The sequence below is a fragment of the Lepidochelys kempii genome, chromosome 1 (assembly GCF_965140285.1).
Source record: "Lepidochelys kempii isolate rLepKem1 chromosome 1, rLepKem1.hap1, whole genome shotgun sequence".
Classification (NCBI taxonomy): Eukaryota; Metazoa; Chordata; order Testudines; family Cheloniidae; genus Lepidochelys; species Lepidochelys kempii.
Genome location: NC_136380.1, coordinates 310,949,079 through 310,962,625, shown reverse-complemented (window position 1 = coordinate 310,962,625; position 13,547 = coordinate 310,949,079). Strand labels below are relative to the sequence as shown.

Sequence of the window (13,547 nt, the reverse complement as noted above, 5' to 3'; positions counted from 1 at the left end):
ATAAATTTTCACTGCTCATCTTGAGCAGTGCAAGACGGTAAATTCCTGAGGTACAAGGCTGGGAGCTGGGGGGATTTGGCTGGTGCCTTTCTCTGTGTGATTCATGAGTGGCTCTAGGAACATTCATGCAATCTAGCTGGGTGTGGGGGCTCCACATGCTGTTGTGCTGAGTGATCACAGCTCCTGGAGGGGTTTGCTGCTGGTCACTAGCAAAGCACTGTGAGATACAGCCCAGACTGGAGAGAGTTCAGGGGGCACAGTAGTCTCACAGTCCCAGGCTGCACCCCAGGGATTCTGTCACACCCCCATTAAAGATGGCCCCCAAACGAAGTGGCATTGTGACCTGGCACACAGGGTAGCAGCGCCACTCAGGTTTGGCCCAGCGGCCCTTCCATTGCTATCTACGGTGAAGTAGACGGGGCAAATCTGAGTGGCGCTGCATCTTGCTTTAGCCCCTTGAAATGTTGGGAAGTATGCAATAGTGACAAGGTGCCCGCCTCATGGGCCACAGCCCCATTATGCTAGGCACATAACAAGAAAAAACTCCCTGCCCTGAAGAGTTTTCAATCTAAGCAACAATCTACATTTACAGTCTCAGTAAATGTAATTTTTACCCACTTTAAGGGCCCTTTGTACTTCCTGTGTAGGGCAAAGGGGCCTAAGTGTAAACAAGAATCAGGGGCTCTGACTTCAATGGTAAAAAATGTTATCATATTAAATAAAATCTTGCTCTGACATGACCCATGTCTTCAATTTCAGGTCAGGTTACCTACATTTTAGTATAAATAAATATAATATAAAGATACCATATCAAGATCACAAGGTGACCTACAAATATAGTGAAAGATTATAGCAGGGATCATTTTTGATTTTTTACTTATGTGACAGGGTTGGGCCAAATGGCTAGAGGAGAGTAACAGAAGGCAGATATATTAGCCCCAGGTTAAGTAGGTCCCTTTTCCCTGGGTAAGGTAACAGGGAAGGGTCCAGAACAATCAGGAACCTTCTGGAGACAATTAAGACAGACAGGCTGATTAGAACACCTGCAGCCAATCAAGAAGCTGCTAGAATCAATTAAGGCAGGCTAATCAGGGCACCTGGGTTTAAAAAGGAGCTCACTTCAGTTTGTGGTGTGCATGTAAGGAGCTGGGAGCAAGAGGCACTAGGAGATGAGGGTGAGAACGCATACTGTTAGAGGACTGTGGAGTACAAGCATTATCAGACACCAGGAGGAAGGTCCTATGGTGAGGATAAAGAATGTGTTGGGTGGAGGCCAAGGGGAAGTAGCCCAGGGAGTTGTAGCTGTCGCACAACTGTTCCAGGAGGCACTCTAGACAGCTGCATTCCACAGGGCCCTGGGCTGGAACCCGGAGTAGAGGGCAGGCCCAGGTTCCCCCCAAACCTCCCAACTCGTGGTCAGACACAAGAGGAGTTGACCTGGACTGTGAGTTCACGAAAATAGCCAAACTGAGGGCTGCCGTGAAGCTCCAAAGCGAGCAAATCTGCCAATAAGCGCAAGACCCACCAAGGTAGAGGAGGACCTTTGTCACAACTGGTATCAGTGGTGGGATTTGGTGTACACAGCGTGGCGGAAGAAGGAGGGTGTTTGGGGGAAAAAAAAAGGGGAGAGGGTCTATTTTTATTTTTTTTCACCACAATGGAGGAGGTAGTGCGGGCACTGATACAAGCCACGGCTGCCCAGCAGGAGTCTACCCGTGTCCAGGCAGTTGCCCAACAGGAGGCAGTACGGCTGCAGCAAGAGACTAATCGCTTGCTGATGGACCAGGCTGCTCAAGACTGGGCTATGTTGTGGGAACTGGTAAACCAGGTAAAGGCCCTTACAGAGCTGAACTGTGGCTATGATGGGACGCAGATCATGCGGGCCAGCAATTGGCTGCAGAAAATGACACAGCAGGATGATGTAGAGGCATACCTCCTGGCCTTTCAGAAGACAGCCCTGTGGGAGGCTTGGCCCTGAGGACAGTGGTCTGGCATCCTCGCTCCATTCCTGTGTGGGGAGGCCCCAAAGGCCTACTATGATTTGCCTGAAGAGGCTGCGGCAGAGTACCCCCAGCTAAAAGCAGAAATCCAGATCTGGGTGTTGGATCATATTAAAGAAGTTCTGTATTAAAATCACAAATGAATTTGATTCCCCATAGTTTAAATTCCAGGGTATTACTAATTAAGAGGTCTCTTGGTGTTTGGTACTGTTTCTCTCCCTCTATGTGTGAAACCTGCAAGCTGCTAATTGTGTTAGTACATTCTAAGACAGAGTCTGTTCTCAAAGCAATTCTTTGTAACGACAACTACTCACACAGAGAGAGACTCAAAGCAATACTCTGTAACAGAAACAGCACCCAGAGACTCCCCGCCCTTTTGTTGTATTCATCTTGCTTTGTTAACAATTGTGATTAAAATAGAGATAGAGGATGTATGTGGATGGATGCTCGGTGTGGATAATAACTGAATGATCAGGGAGGTGCCAGCCTAAGAATCCAGTGTCCATCGGCTGAAGAAGGCGTCAAGTGGAAATAACCAGAGGACCCCCGGAGGGCAGACTGGAATCCACCCAACAGCCTCAAGAATGGGAGAACCAAAGAACAAGATAACATCTGGCAGCACGGAGCCATCAGGAATGTGCCATCTGCTGATTGATTCGGCAACAGCATGATGAAGCAATTCCCATAGACTGGCATAGGAAGAAATTCCTATAAAAATGGACTCTAGAAAGTGAGAACTTTGGGGTCTGATTCTGCAAACCAACTTCCAGGAGCATCAGATGAGCATCTGACAAGGTCCTGCTCCCTCTTCATGTCCAGGCCACCTGGGCAGTGGCTTGGCATGAGCAACTCTAAGGCTGGCAACTATGATAACAACCTTGCAGAACCTGTGTGTGTGTGTGTGTGTGTGTGTGTATGAATGAATGTGTGAATAAATATGAAATTGAATGGAATGTTATAGCTATAACTAACTGCTTACTATGATTCTTTCTGTATTCACAATAAATGTGGCATTTTGCCTTTTTCCCTTTAATAAGATGCTGCTGGTTTTTATTTTATTGGTATAACATGGGGTAATGACCTCAGTGCAGGCCCAGCGATATCATGAGTGGAGGTACCAGGAAAACAAAACCCCACGGTCCCAATTATATGACCTCATCCATCTCACACGAAAGTGGTTACGAACTGAGTCCCAGAGTCCGGAGGAAATACTAGAGGTTCTGGTCATCGACTGGTACATGAGAGGACTACCGCCAGACCTTCGTGCCTGGGTAAGCCAGAGGGTCGCTCTCGTAGGTAGGTGGACCCGAGCAGCTGAGAAGGATGTTACCCAGGAGGGAGAAGCACCCGAGTCTGACCCACACCCTAACGCCTCAGAACCAGTAGAGGCAACAGAGACTGGCCCCCTAGATCTCGGGCAGAGTAGCCCCGGGAGAGGAAATTTTGGATGGGACTAGGCTGAAGACCCAAGGTATGACAACATTAGGAAGGAGGTGACCGAAATAGATGGGGTCCCTGTGGAAGGGAAAACCCAGAGACCAGGACCCTACTTCATAATGAAGAAGAATCTCTTATACCGGGTTGCACCAGTACAGGGGCAGAAGGTACAGAAGATCCTAGTACCTCAAAAACACCAGAATGCTGTTTTAAGTCTGGCCTATAGTCATCTTTGGGGGGGGGCATTTGGGGGTAGAGAAGACCCTGGCTCGGGTCCTGCGACTATTCTTCTGGCCTGGAGTACATGAAGAAGTGCAGAGGTACTGTGCATCCTGCCCGGAGTGTCAGCTGCACAGTCCCCGTCCCCACTTGAGGGCACCTTTAGAACCCCTTCCCATCATAGAGGTCCCCTTTGAGAGAATATCCATGGACCTAGTGGGACCCCTGGAGAAGACAGTCCTGGCCACCAATATATGTTTGTCGTTCTGGATTATGCTACTCACTACCCAGAAGCCGTCCTCCTGCGGAACACGACCTCTAAAACGATAGCTAAAGAGTTGGTGGGGATCTTTGCCCGAGTGGGGCTACCAAAGGAGATATTAACAGACCAAGGTACCCCATTTATGTCGAAGCTAATGAAGGACCTGTGTATGCTGCTCCATATATATACCCTGAGAATTTCAGTCTATCATCTGCAGACTGATGGGCTGGTAGAAAGGTTTAACCGAACCCTCAAGGCAATGATAAGGAAAGTGGTAAGTCAGGATGGGAAGGATTGGGACACCCTACTACCCTACCTTATCTTTGCAATCTGGGAGGTACCTCAGGCCTCAACTGGGTTTTCCCCCTTTGAATTATTATACGGACGCCACCCCCGTGGTATACTAGATATCGCAAAAGAAATCTGGGAAGAGGAACCCAATGAGGGGAGAAATATAATTGACCATGTTTTGCAGATGCGAGAACGGATAGCCTGGGTCATTCCTATTGTACAGGAACATTTGGAAAAGGCGCAGGAGGCCCAGTGAACCCATTACAATCACCAGGCAAAAGTCCGACAGTTCCAACCAGGGGATCGGGTGATGGTGTTGGTACCCACGGCAGAAAGCAAGCTTTTGGCCCAATGGCAGGGACCCTATGAGGTGGTTGAACCCATGGGGGAAGTAACCTACAAGGTGCGGCAGCCAGGACTCCAGAAACAAGAACAAATTTATCACATTAACCTCTTAAAGCCTTGGCACCAACGAGAGGTGTGTGTAGTGGCCCAAGAGACCCCGATCCAGGGAAATAATATGCAGGAGCAGATCAGGATATCCACTGATCTGATGCCAAACCAGGAGAAGGAGGTAACTGAGATGATCAACCGATACCAGGATGTGTTTTCAATCAAACCAGGTCGGACCACCGAAGCATATCACCACATTATCACAGACCCTTTAAGGTAACTTTAAGACCCTATTGGGTCCCAGCGGCAAAAAGGGAGATCAAGGCAGAGCTAAAAAGGACGTTGGAGCTGGGATTCATTGAAGAGTCCCATAGTCAGTGGTCAAGCCCGATTGTGTTGCTGCCCAAACCCGATGGCACCACTAGATTTTGTAATGACTTTCGCCGGCTGAATGAGATATCCAGATTCGATGCATACCCCGTATCGACGAGTTAGTTGACCGCCTGGGCAATGCCAGATTTTTGACCACCCTTGATTTAACAAAGGGATACTGGCAGATTCCCCTTGCCAAAGATGTGAAAGAAAAGATGACATTCTCTACACCAGAGGGTCTGTTTCAATATACTGTCCTTCCTTTTGGACTGCATGGGGCACCTGCCACCTTCCAGTGTCTTATGGAAAAGCTCCTATGGCCCCATACCAGTTATGCAGCGGCATACCTGGATGATGTGATTATTCACACCCCCGACTGGGAAACCCACTTAGAAAAGGTGGAAGTGATTCTGGACATGCTAAGATGGGCTGGCCTCACAGCCAACCCAGCAGAGGCTAAATACCTTGGCTACATTGTAGGAAGGGACATGATCAAGCCCCAACTAAACAAACTAGAGGCTACCCAAAATTGTCCCCGGCTGAATCAGAAAAAGCAGGTCCGGGTATTCCTGGGGGTGGTGGGGTACTACCGACGATTTAATCCCATTTTCCTACCAGAGCGAGTCCCCTGACAGACCTGATAAAAACCCGGGGTCCAGACATAGTGAAGTGGAAAGATGCCACAGAGAAAGTATTCATAAATGATCTGGAGGATGGTGTGGATTGCACTCTCAGCAAATTTGCGGATGATACTAAACTGGGAGGAGTGGTAGATACGCTGGAGGGCAGGGATAGGATACAGAGGGACCTAGACAAATTGGAGGATTGGGCCAAAAGAAATCTGATGAGGTTCAACAAGGATAAGTGCAGGGTCCTGCACTTAGGACGGAAGAACCCAATGCACAGCTACAGACTAGGGACCGAATGGCTAGGCAGCAGTTCTGCGGAAAAGGACCTAGGGGTGACAGTGGACGAGAAGCTGGATATGAGTCAGCAGTGTGCCCTTGTTGCCAAGAAGGCCAATGGCATTTTGGGATGTATAAGTAGGGGCATAGCGAGCAGATCTAGGGACGTGATCGTCCCCCTGTATTCGACATTGGTGAGGCCTCATCTGGAGTACTGTGTCCAGTTTTGGGCCCCACACTACAAGAAGGATGTGGATAAATTGGAGAGAGTCCAGCGAAGGGCAACAAAAATGATTAGAGGTCTGGAACACATGACTTATGAGGAGAGGCTGAGGGAACTGGGATTGTTTAGTCTGCAGAAGAGAAGAATGAGGGGGGATTTGATAGCTGCTTTCAACTACCTGAGAGGTGGTTCCAGAGAGGATGGTTCTAGACTATTCTCAGTGGTAGAAGAGGACAGGACAAGGAGTAATGGTCTCAAGTTGCAGTGGGGGAGGTTTAGGTTGGATATTAGGAAAAGCTTTTTCACTAGGAGGGTGGTGAGACACTGGAATGCATTACCTAGGGAGGTGGTAGAATCTCCTTCCTTAGAAGTTTTTAAGGTCAGGCTTGACAAAGCCCTGGCTGGGATGATTTAATTGAGGATTGGTCCTGCTTTGAGCAGGGGGTTGGACTAGATGACCTCCTGAGGTCCCTTCCAATCCTGATATTCTATGATTCTATTCACGGATCTACAGAGAGCCCTCTGCAGTAACCCCATGCTTATAGCCCCAGACTTCAACAAAGAATTCATTTTACAAACAGATGCATCTGAAGTAGGATTGGGAGCTGTCCTATCGCAGACAGTCGGAGATGAAGAACACCCAATCCTCTATCTCAGCAGGAAACTCCTCCCAAGAGAGCAGAAGTTTGCTGTGGTTGAAAGAGTGCCTCGCTGTGAAATGGGCCATGGACACACTACGTTATTACCTTCTCGGACGACAGTTTACCCTTGTGACCGACCATGCACCCCTGCAGTGGATACAGCGAAATAAAGAGAGGAATGCAATGGTGACCAGATGGTTCCTGTCCCTACAACCTTTCCAATTCACCATACAACACCAGGCTGGAAGCCACCTTAGCAATGCAGATGGCTTGTCACGATTACACTACCTGACGTCTCAAGTTGCCTAACCCCAAAGTGTTGAGCGGCGGGGGGGGGGGGGGAGAAATATGTGACAGGGTTGGGGCAGATGGCTACAGGAGAGTAATAGAAGGCAGATATATTAGCCCCAGGTTAAGTAGGTCCCTTTTCCCTGGGTAAGGTAACAGGGAATGGTCCAGAACAATCAGGAACCTTCTGGAGACAATTAAGACAGACGGGCTGATTAGAACACCTGCAGCCAATCAAGAAGCTGCTAGAATCAATTAAGGCAGGCTAATCAGGGCACCTGGGTTTAAAAAGAAGCTCACTTCTCTTTGTGGTGTGCGTGTAAGGAGCAGGGAGTAAGAGGTGCTAGGAGCTGAGAGTGAGAACGCGGACTGTTAGAGGACTGAGGAGTACAAGCATTATCAGACACCAGGAGGAAGGTCCTATGGTGAGGATAAAGAATGTGTTGGGTGGAGGCCATGGGAAAGTAGCCCAGGGAGTTGTAGCTGTCGCACAGCTGTTCCAGGAGGCACTCTAGACAGCTGCATTCCACAGGGCCCTGGGCTGGAACCCGGAGTAGAGCGTGGGCCCGGTTTCCTCCCAACTCGTGGTCAGACACAGGAGGAGTTGACCTGGACTGTGGGTTCATGAAAACGGCCAAACTAAGGGCTGCTGTGAAGCTGCAAGGCGAGCAAATCCGCCAATAAGCGCAAGACCCACCAAGGTAGAGGAAGAACTTTGTCACACTTAAACTAAATGTATGAAGTAATTTCAGGCCAGCAACTTCTGAGGCTTGAATGGCTCTATTGACTTCAGTGGGCTTTGGATTGGTCCCCTATACAACTGTAGGATTGTTTGCCAGATGAAGCCAATCTTGTTTTTAATGATGTCTTGTGTATTCTAGGAAGCAGAATGTGCATACACGCTGTTTGTGGTTGCGATCTTTTGGCTCACAGAAGTTCTGCCACTGGCTGTTTCAGCTTTACTTCCTGCCTTAATGTTCCCATTGTTTGGTATTATGGCATCCAAGGAGGTAACCTTCCTCTTCTTCCCCATCTTCTTACGCTTCACATATTATATAGCCATAAACTGTGGAATCCCCAAAGAAAGAACTGGCGTAATGCTGCAATTTCATCAGCTGTTTTTACTATGTGTTTCTGCAGCATCTATCACAATGGGACCTCAAGCTCAGGACTACTCGCATGCTCAAAGTTAAGCACACAGCTTAAGTGTTTTTCTGGACCGAGATATATTCAATTGGTTCCATCTCATGCTCAAACCTGCAGCAGAAGCCAGCACAAATTATTGCAGGCATCATCTCCTAGCCAAAGTTGTCTCATCTGTGAAATGGGGATAATAAAATGTATCTCCCTTTGCAAAGTGCTTTGAGATCAATAGATGAAAAAGTGCTATGGACATGCAAAGTGTTATTAATGTTACACTACATTACATCAGAAATATGACATGCTAAGAGCCCAATAACGCCTACCTTGATATCAGTGGGAATAGATACCAGTTGATTTCAAACCAGAAAAATATTTAAACATGTGAACAGTCCTGAGCTTGAGGCACCATTGTGACAGGCACTGTAGGATCATGTCCTAAATCCTTATATCTCAAAGTGTTTGCTATGGAGAGGTAGCTGGATGAATTAAAGATCAAATGGACTAATGCAGCAGGTTTTCACCTTTAGCTTAGTTCATATGTGAAATGTGCTTGATGATCTTAGGCTGCTTACATCATTAACCTTATTATTACGACTGTCAAACGATTAAAAAAATTAATCGCGATTAATTGCGTGATTAAAAAAATTAATCATGATTAATCACAGGATTAATCGTGCTGTTAAACAATAATAGAATACCATTTATTTAAATATTTTGGATGTTTTCTACATTTTCAAATATATTGATTTCAGTTACAATACAGAATACAAAGTGTACAGTGCTCACTTTATATTTATTTTTTATTACAAATATTTGCACTGTGAAAAATAAAAGAAATAGTAAAAAGAAAAGGAGTACTTGTGGCACCTTAGAGACTAACAAATTTATCTGAGCATAAGCTTTCGTGAGCTACAGCTCACTTCGAAAGCTTGTGCTCAAATAAATTTGTTAGTCTCTAAGATGCCACAAGTACTCCTTTTCTTTTTGAGAACACAGACTAACACGGCTGCTATTCTGAAACCTGTCAAAAGAAATAGTATTTTTCAGTTCACCTAATACTGTACTGTAGTGCAATCTCTTTATCATGAAAGTTGAATTTACAAATGTAGAATTATGTACGAAAAATAACTGCATTCAAATGTAAAACTTTAGAGCCTACAAGTCCACTCAGTCCTACTTCTTGTTCAGCCAATCACTCAGACAAACAAGTCTGGTTACAATTTGAAGGAGATAATGCTGCCCAATTCTTGTTTACAATGTCACCTGAAAGTGAAAACAGGCATTTGCATGGCACTGTTGTAGCTGGTGCCGGAAGATATTTTTGTGCCAGATGCACTAAAGATTCATATATCCTTTCATGCTTCAACCACCATTCCAGAGGGCATGCGTCCATGATAATGATGGGTTCTGCTTGATAACTATCGAAAGCAGTGCAGACCAACGCATGTTCACTTTCATTATCTGAGTCAGATGCAACCAGCAGAAGGTTGATTTTCTTTTTTGGTGGTTCGAGTTCTGTAGTTTCTGCATCTGAGTGTTGCTCTTTTAAGACTTCTGAAAGCATGCTCCACACCTCGTCCCTCCCAGATTTTGGATACCACTTCAGATTCTTGTCAAGTGCTGTAACTATTTTTAGAAATCTCACATTGGTACCTTCTTTGCACTTTGTGAAATCTGCTGTGAAAGTGTTATTAAAACGAACATGTGCTGGGTCACCAACCAAGACTTCTATAATATGAAATATATGGCAGAATGTAGGTAAAACAGAACAGAAGAGTTCAGTCACAAATTTCTCCCCCAAGGAGTTCAGTCACAAATTTAATTAGCATATTCTTTTTTTAACAAGCATCATCAGCATGGAAGCATGTCTTCTCGAATGGTGGCCGAAGCATGAAGGGGCATATGAATATTTAGCATATCTGGCATGTAAATACCTTGCAACACTGGCTACAAAAGTGCCATGCGAACACCCTGTTCTCACTTTCAGGTGACATTGTAAACAAGAAGTGGTCAGCATTATCTCCTTCAAATTGTAACCAAACTTGTTTGTCTGAGTGATTGGCTGAACAAGAAGTAGGACTGAGTGGACTTGTAGGCTCTAAAGTTTTACATTTGAATGCAGTTATTTTTCGTACATTTCGTACATTTCGTACACTGTTTTGTTTTTAGTGCAGTTATGTAACAAAAAAAATCTACATTTGTAAGTTACACTTTCACAATAAAGAGATTGCACTACAGTACTTGCAGGAGGTAAATTGAAAAATACTATTTCTTTTGTTTACCATTTTTACAGTGCAAATATTTGTAATAAAAATAATATAAAATGAGCATTGTACACTTTGAATTCTGTCTGGTAACAGAAATCAATATGTTTGAAAATGTAGAAAAACCTCCAAAAATATTTAATACATTTCAATTGGTATTCTATTGTTTAACGGTGAGATTAATCTTGGTTAATTTTTTAAATCGTGATTAATTTTTTTGAGTTAATCGCCTGAGTTAAATGCAATTAATTGACAGCCTTACTTATCCTCTTTCTTCCATTGTTTCACACCTATTTAACTCCATGTACCCAGTGATTCACATGGATTTAAGCGATAACACTGACCTAATTAAAACAAAATGGGACCTTTCCAGCACATTTTTCAATGCATGCCTTAACTTGTTTCTACTGAGGCTGATATTTTTTATTTGGTCATATTAAAAATGATAGCTAAAAAGCACCTGTTTCATTAAGAAATTGTTTTTGATTTCAGGTGGCGTCTGCTTATTTCAAAGATTTTCATTTGCTATTAACTGGAGTAATTTGTTTGGCCACATCAATAGAAAAATGGAATTTGCACAAGAGAATTGCTTTGAAAATGGTGATGATGGTGGGTGTGAACCCTGCATGGTATGTACTAAATACTACATTGGAATATGGTAATGCTCATGAAAAACTTGGTAGTACAGAAATAATTGCCTACAGAGGGGTAGTGTTTTGTTCCAGGCACCTTTTGCTGCTGAAATAAAATGAAAATATGTGAAATGCTTTGATTGAACTATAGTAGGTGAAACATTATTCTTTTGCTGAAATTCTAATTATAGGGATAGGTAGGGTATGAATGAGTTCTATTTCTAATGCCTCTGATATTCACAATAACTAGTAATATTCAGAACAAATATATTATGAATTTGTGAATGTATTTAAGACTCATATTTCTTAATGATTGATTGTAAAGCCCACAACTGAAGAGTCATGTAACATGCTTATTATTAGTAATTTGTATTTCAGAAGTACTTGCAGTGTTCTGGGCACTTTCAAAATCTACTGTAAGACAGTCCTCAACCCTAATAGTTCACAGTTTAAGGTAGGGAGGACAATAAGAAAGGTGGAGGAGAAGGGGGAAAACATACAAAAAGAAAATTGAGAGCCTCAGCTCTCTAGACCGAGCCTCCTCTTTGCCATTATCTGTGAAGAAAGCAGGTACCAAACAGAACTGAACTTCTCCAACTCAGGCTATGTCTACACTACTGTACCACTGCAGCTGCACCATTGTAAGGTCTCCTGTGTAGCCGCTCTATGCCAGCATGAGAGAGCTCTTCCACTGGCATAATTAGACCATCCCCAATGAGTGGCAATAGCTACATCAGCGGGAGATGCTCTTCCACTGACATAGCACTGTCTACACTAGCACTTTTGTCAGTGTAAATTTTGTTGGTCAGGGGTGTGGGGTTTTTGTTGGTCAGGGGTGTGGGTGTAGTCATAGCCTCAGAATGGTCAGATGATGCGGTGAAGGAACTGAAAATACTCATCACACATTCATCTCTTGATAATGAGCTAGCGATATCATATGAAGTGAATACGCTACCCTTGGCTTCTGAACAAGAAGGCTCTGGGTGAAGTAGAGGCCTCCATCAGCATCTCAGTAAGACTGGACAGGAAATGTGCTGTGTCAGTCTGGCTCCCCAGAATATGAGATTCTCATAATCTTACTTTAAGAAACAGACGTTAAAAGCTAGACGTTAAAAGGCCAGACAAAAAGAAGTCAGATATTAGTGGTGGAAAATGCCTATTAGATCATCTAATCTCTCCTTCTGGCAGTGCAGAATTATCCCTATTCTCCAATGCTTTGTCTGCCTTAGTTTTCAATAATTTCTTAAATGGGCCTTCCACCACTTCCTTTAATAACTATTCTCTTCCCTGACAGGTTTTATTATTAGAAAAATCTTCCTGCTATTCTACATTTTACTGTGTTCAGTTTTCTCCCATTACTCTTAACTACCCTCCTTGAGCCCCCTCAAGAATTCTATTCCTTCCTTGATGTTCATGCCCTTCAAATATTTGTACCGAGCTTTTGTATCTTCCCCTCCTCATTGGTTAGCCAAGCTTTGCACATTAGCTATTTTAATCTTTCCTAATCACTCACACTCGCCAGTCCTTTCATCTTGGCTGAAGTCTAGTAACCTGGCAGATGACCTGAATGCTGTGCTGAGGACTCGGCTGGGTAGCCCCCTGTGCAGTTATGGAGAAAGGAATCCTGCCCTCAAGCTGGAGGTAGACATTCCACAGGCAATACTGAAACCGTGAGGATTGCAGCAGTTCTGCCCTGACCCCACCCCACCGCTAAACCACCACCTCCTCTTGAGAAAGTTCTAAGTAGTGGAGGTTCCTCGAGCCTCACCTTCAGCCCCATCCAGCTCATGCCCAACTCTCACATGCCTTCTGCAAACTACCAGGCACAAGCTTTCTGTGCTGAGCTCTCTGTTCCTCTGAGCAGCAGCCTGCACCCGAGCCCTGCCCTTGCATATAGGAACCACAGCAGTTTCTCTGACAGGGAAGACTATAAAGCCACAGAAGTGAAAGCTGTGTTTGCCCATTTTTTCTTCTTCCCTAAATCCCCTCCAGTTTTGTACTATGTATTTTGCATTTCAAATACAGCTTTTTAGATGCAGTGTCACAAGTAAAATACAGAGAAGCCTACAACCTTGATAGTTTGAGATGTAGTACCACCACTTCGTATGCAGGCCAAAATCATACAGGGTGGAGATGCTTTCTTAGTCAACCAGGCTAGCTGTTTAAATGATCAGTTGTGACATCTGTGCACCATCTGACCTGGAGTTCAGGTTAGAACTGTGCCCTAGACCTCAACACAGACGAGAGGTGAAATCCTGGTCTCATTTAAGTCAATGGGAGTTTTGGCATTGACTTCAATGGAGCCAGGATTTCATTCAAGAATTCAACAGACAGTAGGCTCCATCCTCAGGTCTGGCCAAGCTGCACTGTGCTTTGGTTTTCTTGGCATCCAGAAAGGCCCCTGAGGGCCATGAACAGCTTCGCATGGCATACCTTAGAATAGCCTTGAGGCTACTCTAAATTACACTCATGACTGG

General features: G+C 44.7%; 1 protein-coding gene across 1 annotated transcript in view; it reads left to right on the top strand.

Annotated features, from left to right (window-relative positions):
• Positions 1-13,547, top strand: part of SLC13A1 (solute carrier family 13 member 1) — a 91,704-nt gene that overhangs the window by 31,869 nt on the left and 46,288 nt on the right. Inside the window, exons 3-4 of the mRNA XM_073341450.2 lie at positions 7,913-8,041; positions 10,931-11,067. Of these exons, the coding sequence (XP_073197551.2) occupies positions 7,913-8,041; positions 10,931-11,067 (266 nt within the window). The remainder of the gene's footprint in view (positions 1-7,912; positions 8,042-10,930; positions 11,068-13,547) is intronic.